This window comes from Panthera uncia, chromosome E1 (assembly GCF_023721935.1).
Source record: "Panthera uncia isolate 11264 chromosome E1, Puncia_PCG_1.0, whole genome shotgun sequence".
NCBI lineage: Eukaryota > Metazoa > Chordata > Mammalia > Carnivora > Felidae > Panthera > Panthera uncia.
Window position 1 is genome coordinate 36,571,502 of NC_064814.1, and position 25,146 is coordinate 36,596,647.

The 25,146-nt window shown below is 54.9% G+C and overlaps 2 protein-coding genes across 2 annotated transcripts; one reads left to right on the forward strand and one right to left on the reverse strand.

Moving 5' to 3' along the window:
• Positions 1 to 3,723: 3,723 nt before the first annotated feature.
• On the forward strand, positions 3,724 to 11,559 carry GAS2L2 (growth arrest specific 2 like 2). The gene is made up of 6 exons (XM_049636602.1): positions 3,724 to 4,294; positions 5,721 to 5,962; positions 6,842 to 6,949; positions 8,029 to 8,125; positions 8,893 to 9,145; positions 9,675 to 11,559. The coding sequence occupies exons 1-6, from the start codon at positions 3,727 to 3,729 to the stop codon at positions 11,227 to 11,229; spliced, it is 2,823 nt and encodes a 940-aa protein (XP_049492559.1). The 5' UTR covers positions 3,724 to 3,726; the 3' UTR covers positions 11,230 to 11,559.
• Positions 11,560 to 13,556: 1,997 nt separating this feature from the next.
• Positions 13,557 to 22,689, reverse strand: RASL10B (RAS like family 10 member B). Its single transcript, XM_049636599.1, has 3 exons — positions 19,996 to 22,689; positions 15,260 to 15,384; positions 13,557 to 14,684 (listed from the first exon to the last, which is right to left on the reverse strand). The coding sequence occupies exons 1-3, from the start codon at positions 20,209 to 20,211 to the stop codon at positions 14,414 to 14,416; spliced, it is 612 nt and encodes a 203-aa protein (XP_049492556.1). The 5' UTR covers positions 20,212 to 22,689; the 3' UTR covers positions 13,557 to 14,413.
• Positions 22,690 to 25,146: the final 2,457 nt, after the last annotated feature.

Sequence of the window (25,146 nt, forward strand, 5' to 3'; positions counted from 1 at the left end):
CTCAACCACATAAGCGTAAGATCTGACCTTCAGCATGTTGTCTCTGACCCTCAGCCTCTTCATCTGTAAATCAGAGATAGTCACACATTACCAGACTTTACCTGGCCTACAGAAACCATTCAAAGCATTAAGTTTATTTGTATCATTATGTTCTCTCCTCCCTTTTCTGTCTTATCTCTATCCTTCCTCACTCTGGCTCCCCCCTCAACTTACTTCCAGCTCATTGCCTTAGCTCCAAGAAGCAGAGGACACGCCTCCAAGTCCAGTAGGAAGCAGGACCCAGGCAAGAGCTGGGTGTAGCTCCAGAATGTGGTGTAGGTGTGTGTGAGAACTGGAGCTGGGGGAGGGGACAAAATCATGGAGCCTGGAAATGAGTTTTCCTGGCCTTCACAGCGGCATGTGTTGGCAGAGACAGGAGTATGCAGAGGGGTCAGAGGATGCAAACCCAGCTCTGGAGAGCCTCAGTCTGACGGGGAAGAATGATTTCGTTTCCCTTCAAGTCTGAGGGTGGAGGAGAATGGGGTCACTCCCTCAGGCATCTCCCAGTTTGGTGGAGGCAGGTGGGTGGGACGGAGTACAACGAGAACAGAACGGCTCCCAGGAATGTCCTAGTCACATGGGGACAATTCTGTCAAGAACTGTGGAGGGTCTGAAGTTTTGCTCTCAAATGCTAACGAGTTAACTTGCCCGAGTGTCATGGGTATGCCCAAAAACATGAGGCTCCTGGGTCAGAGACAAGGACTTGATTCCTCATGGCACAGCAACATCAGCATATGTGTGTCAGCACCTCTTGCTGACATGGGTGCCACAGGGATGGGTGTCAGTGAATGCCTGCACGTGCACTGGCTTGCATTACAAGAGAAACTCTGAGCTTAGGAACACAAATCTTTTTATTAACTTTTTTTGAGGGAGAAAGGGGCAGAGGGAGACAGAGAATCTTAAGTAGGCTCCACAGGAGCCTGACACGGGGCTCAGTCTCACAACCAAGAGTTCATGACCTGAGCTGAAATCAAGAGTCAGACGCTTAACCAACTGAGCCTCCCAGGGGCCCTGGAACACAAGTCTTTTCTAATGGGCAGCAAGCAAACCTGCTCTCTGCTCCAGAGAGAGACATGGTCACTATCTTCCAAAGGTTGTTCACTATATAAACATCCTTGAAAAGTCCGTGCCTCTACTTGTGAGACAGGCAGAAATGCAGAAGACCCATGGAGAACTGTCTCCCAACAAACCTGTTCTCCTTACATTTCCCAAAAGAGCTTAGAGCCACGAGGATTCCTCATTGCAAAATTCAAAAGCTCACTCTGGCTAATTTATATATTTATTTTTAATGTTTATTTTTTGAGAGAGAGAGAGAGAGACAGAGCATGAGTGGGGGAGGGGCAGAGAGAGAGGGAGACACAGAATCCAAAGAAGGCTCGAGGCCCTGAGCTGTCAGCACAGAGCCCGACAGGGAGCTTGAACCCACGAACTGGGAGATCATAACTCTAGCCAAAGTCAGACACTTAACCGCTCACCTGACTGAGCCACCCAGACACCCCTACTCTGGCTAATTTAAAGAGACAGAGCAGCGGGAGCTCATAGAATGGCCAATTTGGCAATCGGACAGGAACTATAGAAGGCTGGTGAGGGCGAGCACAGCTGAGAGCACACCACAGGAATAATACAGTTCAGAAGCCACTGCGGGGGACACCTCTGGTCACTGGCGCCATGAACAACCTTCTTGAGTCACTACCTAAGATTTAATGTCCCTGGCCAGGCACATCCAAACCACTGAGTCTGTGCCGTGGCTTTTTGGGAGCATCCCACGAACAACCATGACAGGGTGTCCCTCATGTCTGGTCATTCACCTCATCCTGCCTCACCCACTTCAACTTGCCCAGAGGTCCTTTGTCATCCTTAGGGTGTTCATTCACTTTCTCAGGGATATTCTGGGTTTCGTGGGACCTCCATAAAAAGCGGGATTGTCAAAACAAACAATACCAGCATAAAACCCCACTGGAAATTGAACACAGAGTAGTAATAGAGTCAGCAGGGAAAGCATGAGAACAGACAGGTAATCCCACTCCACCAGGGACATAAGCATCCCTCCTGGACTCAGATGCCAAGCTGGGAAGACCCCTTGAAAGGGGAGAAACTGCACTGATGTGTGAACTCAAAATTGGATCTCTATCCAGAAGAAACTGCTTGAAACCGGAAGAGAAGGAGCTACATTTTATTGGCAAGCATTATTTCCTGCCATTCCCAGAAATCTTGAGAACAAGATGAGTTTGAGTGTCCAAAGTAAAGCTATAATTTTTGTACTTTTTAAGATTTTAATATGTAAATTAATGGCACATATAGCACATTAACTTGTAATGACCAGGTATAACACGGAGATTCCATGTTCATTTTAGTTGAGCAATAAAGGTAAGTTACAAGAAGAAATATCCAATAAGGTGGTATGTAAGGGTTACCCAAGTGGGAATATATATATATATATAATATATAATATATATACACATGTATATACATGTATATACATACATACATACATATATTCCCATATATGTATATATAACAAGATTTATAATATATTTTTAAAAATATATATTATACATATTAAATATATAACAATATTTTATATTTAAGAGATTGGAGCCTCTTACCCTTTGAACATCATGTCAGTGAGGCCCTCCCTTGACCACCTCCCATAAAATTCCACCCACTGCTCCATCTCCCTTAGTGCTTGATTTTTCTCCCTGGTATTTATCACCATCGGACTTACTCTTGATTTATTTGTCACCTGTCATCCATCCCCACTAACATGTATGTAGCCTCCATGAGGTCAGGCACCTCATTTACTGCTCTGTCTTCAGGCCTATAATAGTGCCTGACACATAGGAGGTACTTGATATTTATTGAAGGGATGTGCTGCTGTGGCCAGGGTGAGGTACTCTGGTTGACAGCTCCAACCTGCTCTAGCGGAATCAGTGGTGGGAGGGGAGGATGGAGCAGGTTCTTAGAGAAAGTGGAGATCACCGGGCATAGACGGGGCTGCTGGGAGAATCAGCGAGAGCTGGGACCCACCCAGTCCTGTGTGTGTGTGTGTCCTGAAACTTTCCACCTACATAATTCCTTTACTCCTCACAACACCCAACAGAGGTAGACATTCCCATTTTACAGTAGAGGAAACTAAGGCACAGAGAGGTTAGGTAGCATATGAAGGTCCCAGGAGGATAAAGGAAAGGGGCCAGGGCTGAGTCCTGTCTTTAGCCCCTATCACTGTCTCTTTCATCCCCACCTTACAGTGCTCACTAACACCGAGGGCCTCAGCAACCCCTGGCCCTGCTTTTCTCCCACAATTCCCAGAATCCCCCATGCTTCCAACAAGGGAGAGAAGCCCGCCCCAGCCTCTCCTCCCTGCTCCATTGGATCCCAGGGCGGGCTCTGCAGGGCAGTCCTCGGCTGGCTGCCAGGAAGGGTTAACAAGGAGTGTTTGTAGCAGCCGCTGTCTCCAAGGAGAGGAGGGGAAAGCAGAGTGGAGAGGCGGACAGCCGGACAGCCGGGCTCCGCCAGCCACTGGGGGGTGGGAGGCAGCCAGTGGACCTGTCTAGTCCTGGGGGGAGAGAGCAGTGTCCTCACCTCCACCTGTCCCGGGAGGTGGCAAACTCTGAGAGAACTGGGCAGCCCAAGAGTGAGGTCCCGGCAGGGCCACCAAGTAGGGAAAGTTCCAGCAGGGACTGAGGAATGTGGGGGGGGCGGGGGACCAGGCTGAAGCCAGCAGCAAGTAGCAGAGCCAGAAGTTCTGGGCTCTTGGAGGGTAGACGGGGAACCCCTGAGTCAGGGTCAGCCACGACCCAGCAGGTAGTAGTGAAGGCACAACAGCGGCAGAGAGGAGGCACCCACCTCCTCCCTGTTGAGGGTCCAACCATGTCCAAGCCTAGGGGACGTGGGAGGAGGCCTGGGACTGTTGGGCCACCAGTGCGTAGCATCCGGCCCTTTAAGTCCAGCGAGCACTACCTGGAAGCCATGAAGGAGGACCTGGCCGAGTGGCTTCGGGATCTCTATGGGCTGGACATCGACGCGGCCAACTTCCTGCAGGTCCTGGAGACAGGCCTGGTGCTGTGCCGGCACGCCAACGCCATCACGGAGGCTGCCCTGGCCTTCCTGGCTGAGGCACCTGCTCGAGCCCAAAGGATGCCCCTGCCTCGGGCTGGGGTTTCCTGCAACGGGGCTGCCCAGCCGGGCACCTTCCAGGCCCGGGACAATGTCTCCAACTTCATCCATTGGTGTCGAAAGGAGATGGGCATCCAAGGTAACCACCCTGCACCCTCTCCCCAGACCTTATCTTGCCAGGCATCCACCTACTCTCTGAGGCTCGGGCTGCAGCTGGAGTCAGGAGCCAGGGTCCTCTTTCCTCATTTGGGCCAGCTCATCCCTTCTCGTGCCTCAGTTTCCCCATCTCATAGTAAATCTTCAAAAAATAAATGTGTTGAATGATTCATCCATTCAACAAATATATAGTTAGTCCCTATCTTTGTGCCCAGCACAAAGGACCAAGAAGACTAAGACTCAGTGTCCAAAGAGCTCATGGTCTAGAGAGATAGATGCATAGATACACAGATTACAGTCTAATGTGATAAAAGCCCAAGATAGAGGTGTGTGTGTTGGGGAACCAGGAGAGGAAACAGCTACCTGATGAGGTGGAAAGTGGGGGCCAAGAAAGGCCACTCAGAGGAGACAGATTTGAACTGAGTCTTGGGGAACAAATAGAAGTTTGGAGGAAAGGGAATTCTGGGCAGGGGACCGCAGGGGTATAGGCACAGAGATGCTGTGTTCGGATGACTGGCAGAAGCCAGTGTGGGTAAGGGCACAGGGCTGGGGTGGGGGTGGGGGAGGACAAGGGGGGCAGGCAAGTGGACATTAGGGAGAGGCAGTCGTGCTGAGGCTTGTGAGTTGCAGAGGAGTAACCTGCCAGGATCCCTCATCTCCTAGGCCTTGGATCCGGCAGTGGGATGAAGCTGGATATTGGGCCATCCTCCAGGTCAAAGGCAGAGTGGGGTGAGACAGAGGGAAGAGTCAGGCCAGCTGCTGGCTGGTGGCAAGGCAGGGCGGCTCAGGATTAGAGGGCTGAGAAAAGCTAGTGTCTCACTGAGCACTTCCCATGTAGCCAGATTTCGTCTGCAGACACTTAACAACTGTCTTTACAACAACCCCATGGTATAGTCTACACCCCATCTGACAGAGGAGGAGACTGAGGCTCAGGTTCTAGCCCAAGGATACACAGCTGCTGGGTGGGAGAATTGGGACGCCAACCCTGACAGTCAGGCTCCAGAGCCTGCACTCAGCCCTGCCTGGTTAGATGTGGGCTGAAGGTTGAGTTCCAGATGTCTGCTGGATATTGGAGGTGGGCTGCGTGGGTGGGAAGCAGAAGTGCTCCTTGCTCCTACCCATTTTGTCAAACTGAATAGGAAGAAGGGCAAGGTGGAGTTAACCCACAGCTGGGCTCCGGGCTCCTGGCTTGGCTGTGTCACCTCCTTCCCACCCCAGCCTCTCTTGTGAGACGGGCCACCTAGTCTGCACTCAGTGCCTGTGCAATTCTGCTCAGACCCCTCCTAGGGGGCTGGCCTGACTCCAAGATCCTGCCATCCGAGTCACCCCCTCGGGCCTCCACCCGGGGCCAGGGATGGCCCCAGGGCTCTCCCAGCTGCCTGCCCCCTTCCCCCACCTCCGCTTGCCAGAGGTGGTGATGTTCGAGACCGAGGACCTGGTGCTACGCAAGAACGTGAAGAACGTGGTGCTGTGCTTGCTGGAGCTGGGCCGCCGAGCCTGGCGCTTCGGTGTGGCGGCGCCGACCCTGGTGCGGCTGGAGGAGGAGATCGACGAGGAGCTGCGGCAGGAGCTGGCCCTGCCCCCGCCGGACCCCCCGCCGCCCGAGCCCCCTGCGCGTCGGCCCTGCCACTTCCGAAACCTGGACCAGATGGTGAGGGGCTGGGGCACGCCCTCCAGGCCCCGCCTCCCTCTGCCACGCCCCCTCCCCCAGCCCTGCCTGCGGGATCCGACCCACGCCCTTCTCGAGCTCCAGCCCCCACCCTGTCTGAATTCACACCGCGGCTTTAAGTCCTGTTCCACTCTGAGCCTCAATCCTCATCGCATATAGTAGCAGCTAAATCGCTTATTACGTTTTTATTACAATCCCGCGCTCTAGACCTCTCTGAGTCTCTGCGGGACGGCTTTTAAGAACCCAGCCCCTGGCACCGTTTCTGACACCTTGGTTCAAATCTTAGTTCCACTGCTCCCCGGCTGTGTGACTTGGGGCAAATTATTTAACCTCTCTGTGCCTCAATTCTGTAGCGTGGAGGTGTAATAGTACCTACCTTATATGACTGCTGAATATTAAATGAGCCAGTGCGTATGAAGTGCTGGGAACAGTGTCCGGCACAGAGGGGCGCTTCATAGGAGCTAGCTCTTACTGGGATGAACCCATTTCTGCTATCCAGGAATCAAGCTCAGGGAGGCTCCTTAACTTGCCCAAGGCCTATGGTGCGGTGGAGACAGGACTCCAGCTGAAGCCTGTCAAATTCCAATGTCCATCTTCTTCACCATTACATTCCACTGCCTCTGTCAGCTGACCCACAGACCACTGGACTATAGGTGACTGGACTATAGGTCTTGTTTTCACTGGGTCATTAAAAGTCTTCTGCACTTGCTTCTCAGCCCCTAGCCCTGACCTCAGCAGAAGCCAAGGTGCTGGCTCTGGGGACAGACCAGCTCCCTCTCCCGGGGCTTGACCCAGGGTGGGGAGTAGGGAGCTTGGGCACCTGTGCAGAGGGAGGGCTGAGCCCATCGTCACTACCCACAGGTACAGAGCCTCGTCAGCCACTGCACGTGCCCAGTTCAGTTCTCCATGGTCAAGGTGTCTGAGGGGAAGTACCGCGTGGGGGACTCCAACACTCTCATCTTCATCCGGGTAAGTCTGGGACAGGGGTGGGGGTGTCCCCCAGGATCCGCAGAATAGAGTTTCCTTTCATGGGAACATACCCAGGACTGAGGGCAAGGACAGGAACTCATCATTCACTCCAACTTATCAGGCCTTAGGGCTTTCTTTCTCTCCCTTGCAGAATTCCAGAAGATTGTTGGCAGAGTTGGCAATCCTATCCCCTCTTCCCATTACGACAGCCAGAACCCTGTCCCCGTCTGCTCCACCTTAGCTGAGTGCAGAGGGGTGTCCAGGCAGAAGTGCAGTGTGAAGGGTACTGCTGAATTTCCTTTGCCTCCACTCCATCCACATGCCTTGTCAGAGCAGGGGGCCTGAGAACCCCAAGTTTGTGTTCAGTGCATGGGCCCCATAGTCCACCCTTCACATGCCTGGCTTGGTACATTCTGCGGAGTGAGCAGTAGTACAGGTCTGAAACGTACCTCCCATACCCACACCCTCATACCTGGCAATGCCTTACCAGAAACAGATCGTACCCAGAGGCTTGGCCAGCAGCTCATAGGTATGCACGCCCTTTCCTTGATCACGGGCCATGCCTGGGGGCAGAGCCAGCTCCCTGGGGCCCTCACCCAGACCCTGGGCCAATAGCTCTGTGAAGTAGGTAAGGACAAGGGATTGTGTTCCTCAGTTGAAAACTGAGTTGAAAAATGGAAGCCTGGAGAGACTGTGACTTGCCCCAGAATGGGGTAAGACCGGGATTCCCAGGGATTCCTCGACACACACACACTATAGAGCAAAGCCAGGGCTACGTTTCTGACATAGGCATGTGCAGGTGAAGGGGGAGAGGAGAGTGTTCTGGGGCCAGGCTGCCCAGTGCTTGGGAGATCCCTTGTCCAGCTGTGGGGCAACTCTTTGTCAGCCTGGTCACCACCCTTAACAACACGTTATCCAATGCTAGTTGTGGAGAGGCAGGCTGCAAAATACACACCTGTGCGGAGTACCTGCGTGTGCATATGTACATGCATGGGAGTGTATGCTGGAAAACTGTGGGCCGCTCCAGGAAAAGGGAAAACCCTCCATCCCGTCCTCAACCTCATCCTTGTCCTCTACAGATCCTCCGGAACCATGTGATGGTGCGTGTGGGGGGCGGCTGGGACACACTCGGCCATTATCTGGACAAACATGACCCCTGCCGGTGCACCTCCCTCTGTGAGTCCTCTGAGAGTCTCTGTGGCTCTGGGTCGGGAGGCCGGGAGCAGCGGTGGGAGGTAGGTCTGATCTCCAGGGCCAGGAAGTATGCAGGGGATGGAGAAAGGAAGATCCTATAGAAGGTACTGGTGGAAGAAGGAGAAGGAGGAGAAAGAGAAAAAGAAGAAGAAAGAAAGAGAAAAGAGGAAGGAGAGGAAGAAAGAAGAAAGAGAGAAGGAAAGGAGAAGGAGGAGAAGGAGAAGAAGAAGGAGGAGGAGAAGAAGAAGAAAGAAGAAAAAGATAAAGATACTGGTGGGATGCCTTCAGACATGGGAAGGAAGCTGGGCAGCCAAATTGCAATACCAATTATATCCACAAGATGACGCCAAACACACAGAATCAGCATTTGGTCAGGGTGCCTCTAGGCAGAGCGTGGGTCAGCCTCCAAAGCACCGAGTATGACTCGGAGGGGTCTTCAGTCCTTCCATAATTTCTATTAGCACCTCAAGCTACCCCATATAAACATGTAATCTAAGTAAAATATTTGAACTTGCAATACAAATGCAGCTTTAAACAAGTCCCCCAGCTGGGCCTTCTGACCGGATTTCATCCCCTGAACCCCTAAAAGGAAGCTCTGGCACCGGCACTGGTACTGTAGGTCCCACTGTCTCTAATGTGGGTTGTGGGCGGGGGGGAGGTAGGACAGTTGGGGAAGGAGAACAGCGGGCTCCATCAGCAGGAATTTAACCCCTTCTTCCTCTCCTCTCTCTGGGGGCCTGTGTTGGTAGCACACAAGACGGGCAGTTTCCAGAAGCCCCCTGTCCCACCGGTGCAGCATGAAGTGAAGGTGCAGGATGGGCCCTCGCTGCCTCAACCTACGATGACTATCAGCCGTTCCCAGAGCCCGCTGCCCCCCGTGGACTGGAAGACATATACCTCTTCAGGCCGAAAGCTGAGGGCCCTCACTTCCTCCTCCCCTAGAGCCCACAGTAAAAGAGGAGCAGAGGCGGGAGTCCCCAGAGAGACAGCATCATTCTTGAGGTACAAGGGAGAAGGACAGAGTAGGTTCTCTTTCCCCTACGGAGTCCATATTCTCAGGGGGCCACCCCACCCCAAGATAAGGGAAGCAGTGTCCTGGCAGTGTCCTTATCCCAGGTGTTCAGAACCAAAAAGGCATCCAGTTGGCACCATTGGAATCATGTAGCTTTTTCATATGCTCTCCCATTTCACAGATGAAGCTGAGGCCCATAAAGGGAACAGATTTCTCAAGGTCCTTCTGCCATTTCACAGTAGAATAGATAGACACTCCCTCCCCCAAGACTGGTGACCTTTAGTTGTGGGACCTGAAGTAATTTGGGGTCCAAACCAGGCTTCTTTCTATCTGCCACACAGGGAATGAGGGAGAATAAGTCATAAGGAAGACTAGGGCAGGCACAGAGGGAGAGAGCATCGGTGTCATTCAACATGAAGTCTGGTCCCCTTGGTGTTCTGGCTGGGGAAAGGTCCTCCCTTCCCAGAGCCAGGGGAATGGACTAGATGATCCTGTCAACCTTGTGATTCTCCCTTTCAGGTGCCAGGAGAGGTCACCTACCCCATCTCGGAGGCAGCTGCCAACTCAGGACAGCCCACCTGGCCCCCAATCCTCATCCCCCCATCGGAGCCAAGACCCACAGGGCACCTCCTCAGGGAAAAAGGAGGAGAGATACTCCCCTGAACACCCCAGAGGAAGGACTCCCACATCTTGGGTTCATGACGGGATAGACAGCCAGGGAACTCATGCCAGAGCCCCCACCTCCCAGAGATTCCGAGCCCCTGAAGCCACAGCCAAAAGGACACCAGTGAGAGGACCATCTCCACTGCCTCATTCCTCCAGCCCAGCCAAGCCCATGAACCTCAAGCCACCACCCAGGGGTGAGGCTGAGGGTGCTTCTGCCCAGCTCAGGGAGCCAGCAGCTGTCCGCTCTCCAACCCCTGTTAAAGGGCCCACCAAGATCCCTGTCCGATTGTCCCCTGCCCGCCCCCCAACTCCAGGAAGTAGCTTTCCAGGTCCTGCAAGTGTAGGTACCATGACAGAATTGGGGAGCGGATCCATCCCAGTAAGGGCTGTCACTGGCGACCCGGCTGGGTGGAGACATGAGGACTCCTTTGTGGATGTGAAGCAAGGGGACCAGAAGCTGGACATCCAGGTGACAGCAAAGGCTGGGGAGCCTCGGGGCTTGGGCCCACACGAGTGGGAGGGGCGATATCCTCCCCTGCTCCTGGGTGGGACCAAGGATCAGGCCATGTACCACACGCTCGAGGAAGAGCTTTTGACCAACATGAAGCTGCTAGAGGTGGGAGTTGCCTGCCCCCAGGGCACAGGGTCTGGGGTCATCCCTCGAAGTGGAGTCTATGTCCCCAGCCCATGTGGGCGATGGCCTGAGCCTGGGGGTCCTTATGACAAAGTCATCCAAGAACTGGCTCAGGGTCCCCCAGCCCTCCTTAAAGTGGACCTGGGAGCCTGGAAGGCAGCCCCTACAGGTTGCCCTAAACTAGCTGCTACCACAGGCCCAGGAAGCCCTAAAGGGAAACTGGGAGCCCTTAAGAGTGAGCCAAAGGTAAAGGCAAGCCTGAGTGCCAAGGTCACCAGAGTGAAGAAGGTCCCAGCTCAAGGAGGGCAGGACTGCTCAGCTCCTACTGTGTCTGCCAGCCTGGAAGCCCCCTCACCTTCACCCTCAGACCCCAATTCTGACAAAACCAAGGTATGTCTGGGCAAGGCCAAGAGAACACTCCGAAAGCCCCAGAGAGTTCCATCCATCTACAAGCTGAAGCTGAGGCCCAGGATCCGGCCCCGGAGAGACCACAGGCCCGAGAAGCAGCCTTCACGCATCCCGAAGCCACTGGCCTACCTCCACCTGGGTTCAGCCAGGGCACTCCCCAGAGGCAGGCTGGTGAGAGCAGTGCTGGGCAGCAAGGGAGTGGAGTCCCACCCAGTGGATGGCGCCTCAGCAGGGGAGGAGGAAGAAGAAAAGAAGTGGAAAGAACCAGCTGCTCCACTGAAGAGCAGCCTCCAGGCTTTGGAGGGTGGGGGTCTCCAGCAGATTGATCAAGACCCACTCCAACCTGAGGAGGAGTCCTGGGTCTGAGGAAGGGCCTTCTCAGACCTGAAGCTGTGGTTCTGGGGAAGAAGGGAAGTAAAAGGATGCCATGTAGCTGCTGGACCCCAGTTTTGAACAGAAAGTTAGGTCCCTCACCTCTATCCAAGGCCTTTGTCGCGGGGGTGGGGGGGTGAGGATATGGGTGGGGTCAGAAGACAAATATAGACTCAGTCTGCTTGTTGACCAAAGGGACCACTCCAACTCCAGGGGCACTGGGGCCACCCAATGTCTTCTTGCCTTCCCCCAGAACAGCTCCCCAAACTCCTGGCCTCTGGCCATGCCTACCATTTCCACAACTCTTATAAGTTATTAAACATTTGTGGGTCTGTTCCTGAGCCCCCAGCTTCTTGACTCCCCCACTCTAGCATTGTGGTGGTGCAGGAAGGTAAAGCTTCAAGTGTTACCCACTGGAGTGGAAGGGGATGAGGCGCAGGGAACTGGGGGTGAGAGACGCTTCCTCTCTTGAGGTTCAGTCAACCTAGCCAGACAGCCAATCTCTCCAGGAAGCTGCTTGTGTGGCAGCACCATGGACAGGGACAGAGCACTTCAGGACTTCAAAACTTTGCTCTGGGGTTTGGGAACTGAGATCACTCAGTCAAGAGGGATGGTTGAGATTGTTCTTATCCCATTCACAGCCACAAAAGGGCTGCTGAAGCTTGGTCACAAGTGGGAACAAAGACACAACAGCAGGAGCTGGGATTGAGTCCAGTTATGAAAGTTTTCCCAAGAGTGGGGCGGAGGGTGAGACCTTTCGCTTTCCCTCAGGATGGTTTTGATCAGTTGGAGGGCTAGGGGGCTAGGGAGAGAAGATGAGTCCCAAACTCTTCCTCTTAATTCTCCTGGTTGCTCCAGGCTCTGGGATTCAGAGCCACCTCATCACCCTGGTGGTCCTTCCACAGCAGATCTCAGCAGGCAGGCCCTGTAGGGAACCCTTTCCCTCTCAGGGCAGGAACTGAGCCAACACATTGTACAGAAACGAGGGAAAACACTCCCTGATTTTTAATCTGACTTCCAATCACAGCGCAATGGGCATCACACACACACAAACTTCCAGACCCTGTGGTGGGAAACCCTGGGTGGGTGGGGACAGAGACTCAGAATGGGAGTGCAGGGAATCAAAATCAAATACCTGGGGTGCAGTGGAGGGGGTGAGGGGGGTTGGCCAGGCAATACATTCCAATGGCTCCCACAAGGGGTAGCCAGAGGCCTGGGTTCCCCACACCCACCTCAGGTGCCTCAGCTAGGGGTGACAGTGATGGGGCAGGTGAGATGCTGCCATCCCTCACCCCAGCCCCCTGGTGAACCAGGGGGCAGGGATGCAGGGGATAAAAGGGGGCAGGCCCTCTTCCTTACCCTCCCAGCCACTCCCAAGGTGTGGGGAAGGGGAGCCACCTCCTCTGTTTCAGAGGGAGGCTCAGAGAGAGCGGGTCACTTGCCCAAAGTCATGGAGCAGAGCAGGGACTAGAACCCAGGAATATGGGACTGCCCCAGGTCAGGGCAGTCACTGCAGGGCTGCGGATACACTCCATGGTTGGAGGGAGAATCAGCTGGGGAAGTAGAAGGGAGAATCAGATTCCCTCTCACACTAGATCTGGATAAATTCCCCACCCATGACCCCTCCCCCAGACTCCATTCCATCACCACTCTGGGCTACCTGATTTTTCTGGTCTAGATGCTGCAGCTTGGCTACATCGAGGCTGGGTTGTTCTATCTGCCCGTCTTCTAACAAGTGACCTTCCTATCTTCTCACCACACCAGGGCTCAGGGCTCAGCCTCAAGGAGCACTCAGCTGGGGGCAGGGGACACACGCCATTGGTCCCACCCTCCGAGTACCCCAGTAATCCCTCAGGCTGCTCCTAGTATCTTCAATGGATTTTGTTATTTCTAAATCGGTACAAAACTGACAGTGATCAGCTCCGGTGACGAGAGGTAGAAACCGGCCAGGTGGCCGGAGAAAATGGGGTGGAGTGAGTCAGGTCATAGGGCCAACTGGTGTTGGGACAAGGGGGCATCAGATCCTGAGGGCCTCCATCTAGGGGTGGGTATGTGGGCATATCTCCCCCAAGGACAGGGGTCTCCATAATTCTTATCCTGGCTCTGCCCCTCCCCAGATTTATCAGAGAAATCTGAGATTCAAGGTAGGTAGGGTCTGGGGCAGTCAGATTGGAGTGGGATGGGGAGATAAGAGTCTTCACTAGCACAACCTAATCCCTCCGCCTCCCAGGGCACCACCTTGCCCACCACCAGCCCCCCAAACCCAACATCCTCCAATCTTGCAGACCACCCAACGCAAGGGGGAAGAGAGGGCTGGAATCTGGCATCATGGAAATAAATTTATCTTTTGGGGGATTCCCTCTCCACACTGTCAAGGAAAACAAAAAGTTTTAACCCAGGAGGTGATCTGGCTTTGGGGTCAGGAAGGGGATGAGGGGCACCCGGCAGGGATGGACCATCGAGTTAAGGCTGGAAGGTAGGTTGTTGTGTCTCTGGGGGCTGCTGGGCGGGGAGATCTCCCTGGAAGGGGGAGAACTCAGCCTTCTCCCCCTGACTGACCCTTGACCTCAACCCTCGGACCCTGACTATGGTCCTTGGGCCACCCGCATCTCTCTGCCCTGTGCCCGTGGTGCTGACGGTCCAAAGGCTGGCCTCACAGAGAAGCTGCCAGGATCTGCGACAAGGGGGTGAACGAAGTGAGAGCCCTGTGAACGGAGCCGGGGGCGGGAAGGTGGACCGGAGGGTGGATAAGACAGCTAAGGACCAACAGACGCTTGGGCAGACAGACACAGGAGTAGACGACGCAGGGCAATGACAGACACACTCTCTGGAGAAGACCGGTGGGGGCCCCGGCCAAGGCAGCACCTCCCCACCCCCACCCCCCGCGCTCACCGCCAATCCCAAAAGGCTGAGGCGCCCCTTGGGGGCCTGGCCGGGCACTGCGCTAACTCCAGCACTAAGGGCAGCGGGCCCAGGAAGACGGCTGGCCCAGGAGAGGGCTTGGACTGGGCAGTTACCGGAGGCTCTCTCGTCCTCCGCTCCTCACCGGGAGGCGCGCGGCTGCGGGACCGTCGCAGGCCCGGACCGTCAGAGTCCTACCCCGCCCCTCCGCGCCCGAGCCCGGCAGTCCCCGGGGAGGTCCCCGCCCGCCGGGATGCGGCTGCGGGCGGGCGCGTTGTCACATGATGGCGCAGCGGTTGCGGCGCAGCGCGCCCTGGAAGCGCAGGGCGGCGTGCACGTGTTTGCAGCGGGCGCAGCCGACGCTCTTGAGCAGCTCGCTGAAGAGCAGCAGGATGTGCCAGTTGTACTTGGCCGAGCACTCCACGTAGCCGCACTTCCAGGTCTTGCGCACCAGGTGTGACACGTTCCAGCGCGGGATCACGCGCCCGCGCTGCAGGTCCCGCTTGTTGCCCACGATGATAATGGGCGTCTCCGAGGTGCCGATCACCCTGCGGGGGTGAGGGGGGAATCTCAGAACTCCACAGTCCGGTCTCACAACCACTGGACTTCGAGAAGGGCAGGCTGTGCCTGGTCAATACTGCTACTACCATACTTGTGTTCCGCCTGCAGCGCTAAGCCCTCGGGATACCTTATATTGTCCAATCAGAACTGATCTGAAAGGTAGGTACTATTGTTATCCCCATTTTCCAGATGAGGAACTAGAGTCTAACCTGTTAAGTGGCTTAAAGTCATGCAGAAGAGTGACCCTGACACTTTTTTTTCCTCCCCAGAGCCCCTGCTCTTAAGCACTGCACTAGACTAGCCACCCCATGGTAAGAATCCCAAAGTGAGTTATTAGAAATGGGGACATAACATAGTGTGTGTGTGTGTATGTGTGTGTGTGTGTGTGTGTGTGTGTTTGTGTGTGTGTGTGTGTGTGTGTGTGTGAGAGAGAGAGAGAGAGAGAGAGAGAGAGAGGGAGAATGTGCGGGAACCAGAGGATATTTCATCTAGCAACTCTGCGCGCACCCCACTGTTGCACCCTTAAACAGGAAGTAGCCAGCATTGGTATCCCAGCCCTCACCTCGTCTCTAGGATCTGCTGGCGGATGGTCTTGACGTACTCAAAGCTGTCAAAGCAGCAGATGTCGTAGACCAGGATGTAGGCATGGACGCTCCGGAGTCCCCTGCAACAGGCATCTGCCCACTCCTGCAACACCCCCAGCCAGTGCCAAGGTCAGAGCCACTCGGAGACCTCCCCTTGCCCCCAGCCACCTCTAGCCAAACACCCGACAGCACTCTCACCTGCCACTGCACCCCAAACCTTCCACACCCACCCATCACAGGAAGCCTGGCCCAGGAAAATGTACAAGCTCAGTATTGGGGTTCCCCCACCTCCAAGCCAGGATAGGGAAGGTCACACTATCTGACCTCCAGAGCTAATGCCCTCACTGTCCTGTGCACATCTGGAGCTGAGATCAGCCTTGTCCCATTTTTATCGCCCAACCTGTCCATCCATCCATCCGTCCATTCGGACCTTTGTTCCAGTACATTTACTAAATGCCCCTAAGAGCCCAGCCCTCTGAGCTAGTTGATGGATCCTGTGAAATCCTGCATCTTCCAGGGCTCAGCTTAAATGCTTCCTCTTCCTCCAGGAAGCCTTCCTGCAAGCAGAAGACTATGCCTTTCATCTCCTGTGTTCTTCTTCTTCCTCTTTTTTTTAATGTTTATTTATTTATTTTTATTTAATGTTTATTTATTTATTTATTTATAATGGGCAGGGGAGGGACAGTGAGGGAGAATCCCAAGCAGGCTCCATGGCACCAGTGCAGAGCCCAATGGGGGGCTCGAACTCACAAACCGTGAGATTTTGACATGAGCCGAAGTTAAGAGTCAGACGCTTAACTGACCGAGCACCCAGAACATCTGTGTTCTGAGAATCCTTTAGTTATACCTTGGTTAGAGCTGTTTCCATCCCCAGTTCCCTGCTTCTGTTGTGAGCTCTTGAGAGGGCCCTAGCCAGGTCTTCCACATTTTTACACGCCTCCTTCTCCTCCCTGCTGAGTGCCTCCCAGCTGTGTTGGCTCTCAGCAGGCTCTTTACTTGCACTGCCTAGACTGGTGAGCTCTCTGCAGTCTTGAACCCTACCTGTTCCATGCTGGAATCAATGCAACTGCCGCCTATAACACTGCCCTTGGATTGCTACCCGATGTCCTTTCTGTGTGCTCCACGCTGCCCTCAGGATCGAGGAGAAAAAGACTGAGACTGGACGCACAGTGGGGGCTGATGTGGAGCAGGGCCCAAAGGCGGCTCCGGGGACTCAGAGCATCCTGAATGCTTGTCGCAAATTCTCAAGGAGGGGCCGCAGCTCAAGAGGAGTAGGCTCCTGGAAAGGCTCAGTGTACTAAAGGGAAGGTTCCTTAGGAGACTAATGAGCTGATTGACCTTCCAGCAGATGGCAAATGCAAGAGCAGTTGAAGGCAGCTGGTGTGTGAACAAGAAGGGGGTCCCTGAAGCTGGGGGAGGGGAGGCCTCCGAGGACAAAGAGACCCAGGGTCTTCTGCCTTGAGGGCCCTGGCAAAAGACTCGGAGGAGGTGCAGACATGTCCCCGTGGTGCCAGCTTATGAGCTGTGCTGGGGCAGGGGCCAGGCTTGCAGGACTACAGCTGGTTCTCCACCTCAGAGCAGGAAGAAAAGAGGCAGGGGTAGAGAGTTAAGTCCAGCTCCAGAAAAGCACTTCCCAACTCAAAGGCTTAGAAGCTGCTGCAGTGGATTTCCCCAGGGAGATGATGTGGCATCTTTTCTTTGTGCTGAGTTTTAACTCTGGTGCAGGGGGAAGATGCTGAGGACAAATCTAAAACCACAGGGAAACAGGAGCTGGCTTCTCAGGCCAGGGAAGACTGCACTCAGCTGGACACGGTGCCCTCTGGGAGCCTGGGACCCCCATGTGCACACAGCTCCTCCCTCATCTCATGCAAGGGTTGGATATCAGCGGGAAATAGGAGGGACGGGGAGACGGGCAGAGAGGCTCCCACCTTCTTCCAGCCCTTCGCTGGGGAGAGGGAACAGCTGCCGGCCTTTGAGAGTGATAGCCCACCTCTCCCCCAACACGCTGCCTCTTCCAGAGGGCCTCCAGCCTGCCCTCCCGCCCACTGCTCTGGGGAGGGGGGGCGCCTAAAAGGGAGAAGAGGAAGTCTCCTGATTGTCTGGGTTGTGCCTTCACTCCTGATTGAAGGGAGGGAGCAAGAAAACTGACCTTTCCTTCCAGCTAGCTCTGTGCGGGGTTCCAGACTGTAAGAAATCATCTTGAGGCTGTGTCAACAAAGAAAGAGCACTGAAAACTGAGTCCAGTTCTAAGGACACCTGGCTGCTGACCATGCATTTGTTGCTCTAACCTCAGCTTCCTCCTCTGATAGGAGGAGAGGGACTACAGAAGGAACGACTGAGGCTCAGAAAATGCCACTCTCTTCTGGGCTGGATCTCATCTGTCATTGGGGAAGAATGTATTTCTCTTTTCTTTTCAGACAGTGGCCACTGGGATTTTACATTGGCCTCTGGGCATGCAGGGTCCTTTCTCTATATTTCTCTGCTCAGGGTCCCTTTCTTGTGTGAAGCCTGGATAGCCTGGAGAGTCTAAAACTCAGGATCAATCAGGAAGAAAGAGGCCAACAATCCAACAGAAAGATGGACAAAGGCATTACTAGTTGTCAAAAAAGAAACACAAAAGCCCTTACACATATGAAAAGATGCTCAACTTTGGTCACAACCAGAGATGCAAATAAAAACTATTCTGAGAATATCTCATCTCATCCATTAGACTGTCAAAACTCCAGAAGGTGGACAATACATCCTGATGGCAAGGCTTTAGGGAAACTAGCATTCGCGTACAGTCCTCGCAACACAAAATGTGCAACTTTCTAGAAGGGGAGGGAAATCTGGCAATACCTTCCAAATATAGCTGCATTCATCCTTTGACCTGGCAATGCCATTTTGGGGGCTCGTTTCCACAGAAACACCTCCCTGTGTGCAGAGAGACTACGAACAAGGCTATTTGTGTGGCATTGCTTAAGACAGCAAAAGACTAGAAACAACCCACTTGTCCAACAAGAGGGGACTCCATTGTACATCTCTCTGATAGGGCACAGTGTGGCCATGCTACTGACATTCAGGTACTAACACTCGGGGAAGATCTCCAGGTTAAAACGTAAAGCAAAAAGACAAGGTGTAGAGCAATTTTTTTTTTTTTCTGTAAGAAAGGAATAAGAATACATTTTCTTATTTATCTATAGAAACACTGGAAGTGGGAGTAAAAAACCAATTGACAATGGCCATAGAGAGTGGGGCAAGAATCAGGGTGAAGAAGGCAGGGGCGAGATTGAGATTTCTCTGTATGTACCTTTTTACAGTTTGAACTTTTTAAAAAAAAAGTTTGGACTTTTTTTTTTTTTTTTTTTTTTTTTTAAGAGAGAGAGGGCATGAGCAGGTAAGAGAGCCAGAGGGAAAGAGAGAGAGAATCTTAAGCAGGCTCCAGGCTGAGCATGGAGTCCGATGCAGGGCTTGATCCCATCACCTTGGGATCATGACCTGAGCCGAAATCAAGAGTTGGATACGCAACTGACTGACCCGGTCAGGCACTCCACAAAGTTTGGACTTTTAAACTATGTCCTACCCATTCCAAAGTCGATATTAAATTAAAATTAAATCTACAACAAAATGTGAAAAAATAAGCCGCTCAATGTGCAAAACTGGCACAAGATCTGAGTATCCACTTGGGCCGCTGTTCAAGTCCACCGTGGAGGAGAACCAGAAGGCCCTGACCCCAGATGCGCTGCCCTGATCTCACTTTTTCCAAGAGGCCCATGTGTGGATCAGGTTTTTGTCTTTGGTGTTAATCCCCCACACCTGGGGTGGGACAGACAGGTACCCTTGGGCTTGGGCCAAGGTCCTCCTGCCCGGAGTTGCTGAGACAGTGCTGAGACCTAGACCCTGCCCCAGAGATTGCTGTATTTGTGGTCACAACTGGCCAAGCTGTGGCCCCTACCTCTCCTTCCAGAGAAACTTCTGAACGCTCTGTCAGGGGCTTCCTTCGGTGAGCAGATATGTCTTAGAGCTAAGCCTCCACTCGCACCCTATCCCCTCTCAAGCCAGAGGTAGAGAGATGGAAGGGGGGCCTGGTCCCTGCAGGCTGGGGAAAGGGGCACTATAAGCCAGGACACTGGGGGCATCTGAATCCACCCCCTGCAGGAAGGGTGCCCAGTGAGCCAGTCCTGAGTCCAGGGGGCGGGGCATCACTTAAGGAACGCCTGTAGGCAAAGGACCGGTTGGGGCCTCCAGTCTCAGAGAACATACCTTTCCCAGGCCCTGGCTTTTTCTTCCGCTGTCCTAGATGACAAGGGTCTGAGGCCACGATGGGCACAACCCAGAGTATTAATAGCATCTAGTGTTCCTGCCTTTCTCTCCACTGCCCTTTACCTGCCCAATCTCACTGAGCTGATGCCGACCACGGCATTTACTGTACTATGTAATAATTGCCGGTTTGCCTTCTCACCCGACGGTGAGTTAGTTCCTGGAGAGCAAACTGCACATCTGTTTTGCCCGCCAGTCTGCCCTGGTGCCCACCACACATTATACACTCATTAAAGATGCACTGAATAAAGCCGCACACACGTGATGGCTCGAGACAGGGTAGCCTGTGGTGCTGCATGGAGCCCTCAGAGCCTGAAGGATGGGGACAGGGCCAGAGCCTGGAAAAGGCAGGAGTCCAGCTCCTCCCCCACCCCCCCCCCACTCCCTGGCTGGCCACACCAGCCGGCCCTCCTACCTGCAGTGTGTTGACAGGGAAGGTGCTGATGGGTGGGAAGTCGAGGATCTGGAGGTCGTGCACGTGGCCGTTCATGACAACAGCAGGCAGGTAGAGGCGGCGGGCGGTGGTGGGCACGCAGACCTCGCTGAACTCGTTGTACAGGAACTGGCGCACGATGGCACTTTTGCCCACGCCTCGCGCCCCCAGCACGGCCACCCGGTAGGTGGAGACCATGCCTCCCGCCCCGCTCCGCCACCGCGTCCTCGCCGCTGCCTGGGGCTCCCCCGGGCTGCATATTCCAGGGGCTGGGGGCTCAGCCACCGTCAGGACCCACCATTGCTGCCCCTGTTTTGCCCCGGGCCCTCTGCGGCCTCCACCTGGACTGTGGGGACAAGAGGTGGGCTTGGTGGGCCCGCTTTTCCCTGGACCTGGCCTGTACTTCCCCAGCCCAGGAACTTGGCTGAAGCTGTTACTGCCTCTCAGAAAGCCTTTCCTTTCCCAGAACACCTAGCTCCATCTACCCAGAGCCTCTCCACCCTCCCTTCTCCATTTTTTTTCCTGCCACCCGCCCACCGGTGGGAATCACTCTTTCTTGTGTTATGATCAGACATGTGGCCACTTCCGACCCCCCCAGCCAGGCCAGGCTGCAGAGCAGAGTGGGACGCACCCTAGACTTGCTCCAATCTCCACTTTCCCATAGAGCCCAGGATGAGCCAAGGCCGAGCATGTCTCATCAGAGACATTCACAGCATTTTGTGGAGAGAGTCCTTTGTTGGGCAGGACATTTTACATCCTGTTGGGAACTCTGGCCCAGATGACTGCTCTGGCTCTGGAGCACACTACTTGTTGAACACTTAGTGTTAGCACAGCCACATGGTTATCCATAGTCAAAACAGTAGCCCTCAGGGATGGGTAACCATCCCCCTTTCCAGAAGACTCAAGAGGGAGCGAGAAGCATGCCCAAGGGCACACAGCTGACAGCAACAGCCTCCCCTCCACAAAGCTGCAATACCTCCGACCTCCTCCAAGTTTAGTGCTTCTAGCTGGTCAATGCCTACAGGCCAAGGGCTATGTCTCATTCTCTGGCATCCTCCCAAACTCAGAGGGCCTGGCACATAGCAGGTGCCCAGGAAAGGACTGCTACAGGGTTGGACCTTGCTATGCTCAGTTTCGGTGACTTCGGAGCTTAGGGGTAAACCCCGGCTATGATGTTTCCTAGCTGTGGTCAGAGGGCAAATCACCTGCCCAGTCTGCACACATATAAAGTGGGGTTAACAGGCCCTACTTCTGGGATAATCCAAGCAAACCTAACCAGATGCCTTCTCCTTCTGTTGGGGATGGTGACCAGGGAGGCTGGTCCACGCCTGAGACCTCCTGTCCAGGGACTGTTCACGGGAGGGTGACACCAGTGCCTACTATGTGGGCCCAGGGCAGACGGATTTGCTGGATTCCGACAAGGCCATGCTTTTCAGGTTATGTGCATGTCCTCTCTGTGGATATATGTTCTTTCCATATATGCGCAGTTCACAGCTGAATGTCCCTCAGTCTGGCCTGGCTCAGAAAATCCAATCTATTGGGTATGTGTACAGACAGTAAACAGAAGGCAGGATTTGGGGTGAGACCCACCAAGGTTTGGTTCCCAGCTCTGCCACCTAAAATGTGTCCATGGGCAAGAAACTTCATAGGGTGTTGTGAGGTCATGAAAGTAAAACCCAGTGCCAGGAACAGCAGGTGTTCAACTAACAGCGGCCACGGTTATGTACGGGGGTCCTTCATTCACCTGAGGTTTACTAAGATCTCAGTGGGACCTCCTAGCAACCCCAGGATGGGTCACTATCCACTGTTGCGCTGTTGTTCACATACATGTTGTATGGTGTGTGTGTGTATGAGAAAGAGAGGGAGGGAGAGAGACTCTTCTCCCTGTTTTATTGAAGGTAAAACCAAAACCAAAAACCAGAGACTCAGGGAAGTGAAAAGCATACAGCCAGCTGAGCTATCAACCAAACGAGGACCCTGATCTCCTTTCTGTCCCATGTGGTGTCCTTTCCCCAACAGGTGTTTATCTACTTCTATGGGCTTCCCACTGGGGTACGTACCAGTCCCTCCTCCCCCCAAATCCCTCCAGGCCCTGGGCCCCTCAGGCATCCCTGGACACTGTGAGCTTGGCAGAGAGCCTCAGCTGGGTTAATTACATAACCAGCACAAGCAGGTGAGGAGGGGGGCATACTGGGGGAGGCAGAGAGGACAAAGAATGCAAGAAGAATCCCTGACCTCTCTCTGGGTGTGGCAACTTAGAGGTATCTAGGATGTGTCCTACCTGCAGATTCTCCCGGACGCCACGCTCCCTGCACAGAAATCAACCCTTTCTGGAGAATTGCTGGGAAATAAACGGGGCATAGTGCTGGAGCCAGGGAGGGGATGCAAGAGAGGCCCCTAGGCTGGGGTCACCCTCCTGGAACTCACCAGGCCCAAGTGTGGCCCTGTCCCTGACTCAGAGGTGACTAGTGTCCCCTCCCTCTTCTCAGGCGGGGGTCCTGGGTCTAAGTGCCTATTAACCCAACATCCCTAGTTGGGTGGGGACTGAAGAGGGCTGTCCGGAGCATCAGGGCCCAGCTCCCTAAGGGCTCCCTCCCCAAGGCCTGCGCTCCGCAGTGAGTCTGCAGACAGCGCCCCGGCAAGAGACCGGGGACACACACAGGGGCCAAAGCCTGGTTCTTGTCCCCTCCCCTAGGCCTGGACACAGGAGTCCTGCCCTAGACTGGCGGCCCTGGCTTTGCGGTCCCATGGGCAGAGTCACACGTCTGCCCGCTGTCTGTCCCCACACGTTCATGTGGGAGTGGGCGGGTGGGGGCGGCAGAGGATGCTGGGCTCCCCATGACCTGATTGGTGGGAGTCTGGGGGGGATGCCGGAGCCCTGCCTGCTCTCCGCCTCCAGCACCTTGCAGGCAGGCAACCCCCACCCCCCCAGCTCCCGCTCTCACGTGGCCGCCCCGCGCCGCTTCCCCGCCAGCCCGCCGTCCCCCTCCACCCTCCTCGTCCCGGCCCCCGGGCCCGGCCGCCCCGCTCCCACCCGCCCCCGGCCCTGCACCGCCCGCCTCCCCTCCTCCCGCCGCTTACCCGGGGCCGTCCTAGCTGCCCCCGGCCCTGGCCGGCCGGCCGGCGGGGCCGCGCTCCCCCCGGGCTCCGGCGCTGCCCCCCGGCTCCCCGGCCCGGGGGGAGAGGGGTGGGGGCGCCCCCGGCTGCCCAGTCAGCGCGGGCTCAGCGGCGGGCGCGGAGGGCAGGTGCGGGCGCCGAGGGGGCAGGAAACCTCCAGCCCAGCTCTCCCTCCGGAGCGCGCCGCCCGCTCGCGCCGGCTGGAGGGAGGCGGAGGGGAGCGCGAGGCCGCGGGGAGGGGGGTGGGGGGGGTTCGGGCTGGCGTTCCGCTGGGTCCCTGAGCCTGACAGATTCGCTCGCGCGGCCCAGGACGAATTCTTGAACCCTGCGCCTCTAGACTTGCACCCCCTCCCGACTCCCCCTGGCAGGTTTTTATTTCTCCCCTGGAGGGGTGGGAGGAAGGCGCCAGAGAGGCCCTAGAGCCTTTTGCTTCCTTCACTCCAATTCCCGCCCTGCCCCCGACCCCGCGTCCACCCCAGCTGCTCCCTCTAGGTCCCCCTCTGACCCTTCCCACGCCACAGTCCGCTGCAGGGCGGGCGCACCTGTGTGCCCTGCACCTTGTGCCGTCCCGCTGGAGGACGGAGTGCAGGGTGGTCACTCTCGCCCTTCACCGCAGCAGTGCAAGAAGGGCACACCAGGCTGGCCGCAGAGCACAGCGTATCTCCTGCCAGTGAATGACCTCCACTTCCCTCAACCCACTGCTCCCCTGTCTTCTCCACACCGGGAGATGCCAGCATTTGCAGGGGCTGCATGCAGGCAGAATCACCTATATATTTTTTCTAAACCCACTGGCCACAGTGTCATTCATCATAGCTAGCATTTGTGGAGTGCATCCTTTGTGCCAGACAACGGGCTCTAAGTTTTACCTGCGTCCTCAAACTTAATCCTCACAATTCTGTGAGGTTGATTCTTTAAAAAAAAAATTTTTTTTTTTCTTAACGTTTATTTGAGAGACAGAGAACGAGCAGGGGAGGAACAGAGAGAGAGGGAGACACAGAATCTGAAGCAGGCTCCAGGCTCTGAGCTGTTGGTACAGAGCCTGACACGGGGCTCAAACCCACAAACTGTGAGATCATGACCTGAGCCGAAGTCAGTTGCTTAACTGACTGAGCCACCCAGGTGCTCCATGTGAGGTCAATTCTACAGATGGGATAGTTGGGGACTGAGAGGGGTGGAGTGACTTGTCTTACTGAAGGGCAAAATTTGGAATAGAAGATGGGGATCTCTAGTTGGGTGGCCCTCCCAGCCCAAGGGGGAGAAGCTGGCCCAGCAGCATTAATTATGTGCTGTGTGAAAAGCCAGGGTTCTGGAGGGAGGGCACAGGGAGGGGCCCAAATAGTTAGGGGAGTCAGTGGAGGTGTCAGAGGAGGCAAGTTTCAAGGAAGGAGCCTTGAAAGAAATGGATTTGGGGCGTCAGGGTGAGAGGAGGTTGTGGGAGAGGAGGGCTACAGATGAGAGAAGATGGGAGCAAGTACAGAGCTTTGAGAAGGGAGCCCAGGGGGCTGGCAGCTTGGTGAGAGGAGGCAGAGAGGGGGCTTGAGGTGAGGTCTCAAAGGCGGTGGTGATTGCTGGGTAAGGAATTTGGACCTAGCCCTGTGCTGGATGGTAAGGTAATGAAGGGTCTTGAAGCAGGGCAGTGACCACCTGGCCGGAGTCACATTGTACTTGCCTGCAGGGCAGAAGAGGAAGGGGAAGCCCAGAGAGTTCACCCGTGTTTTTATCCCTGGGACCCAGCATGCCCCCCTGCGACTTTCTAGACTTCCTATTACTCCTGGGTTCCAGATTCCTCATGGAGCCAGTTTCCTCCTCCCTCTGGGCTCTGCATTTTGGGCATGTTCCCAATTGCTCCTCCTCTCTCTTCTATCCAGACAGAAAGTGTAGTGGTTATGAGCCTGGGCCTCAGAATCGGACAGATCTGGATTTAAATCCTGGCCCTCCACTGACTATGTGACCATGATGGTAACTGAAGACAAGTAACTTGAACTATTGCGTTATTTGTAATAAGTTTATTTATTT

Coding starts and splice junctions, on each gene's coding strand:
- GAS2L2 (XM_049636602.1), top strand. CDS start 3,727: ATGTGGGGGGGGCGGGGGACCAGGCTGAAGCCAGCAGCAAGTAGCAGA. Junction 6,950..8,028: donor ACACTCTCATCTTCATCCGG/GTAAGTCTGGGA, acceptor TGTCCTCTACAG/ATCCTCCGGAACCATGTGAT. Junction 8,126..8,892: donor CTGCCGGTGCACCTCCCTCT/GTGAGTCCTCTG, acceptor CTGTGTTGGTAG/CACACAAGACGGGCAGTTTC.
- RASL10B (XM_049636599.1), bottom strand. CDS start 20,211: ATGGTCTCCACCTACCGGGTGGCCGTGCTGGGGGCGCGAGGCGTGGGC. Junction 15,385..19,995: donor TCCCTGTCAACACACTGCAG/GTAGGAGGGCCG, acceptor GGGGTGTTGCAG/GAGTGGGCAGATGCCTGTTG. Junction 14,685..15,259: donor CAGCAGATCCTAGAGACGAG/GTGAGGGCTGGG, acceptor TCACCCCCGCAG/GGTGATCGGCACCTCGGAGA.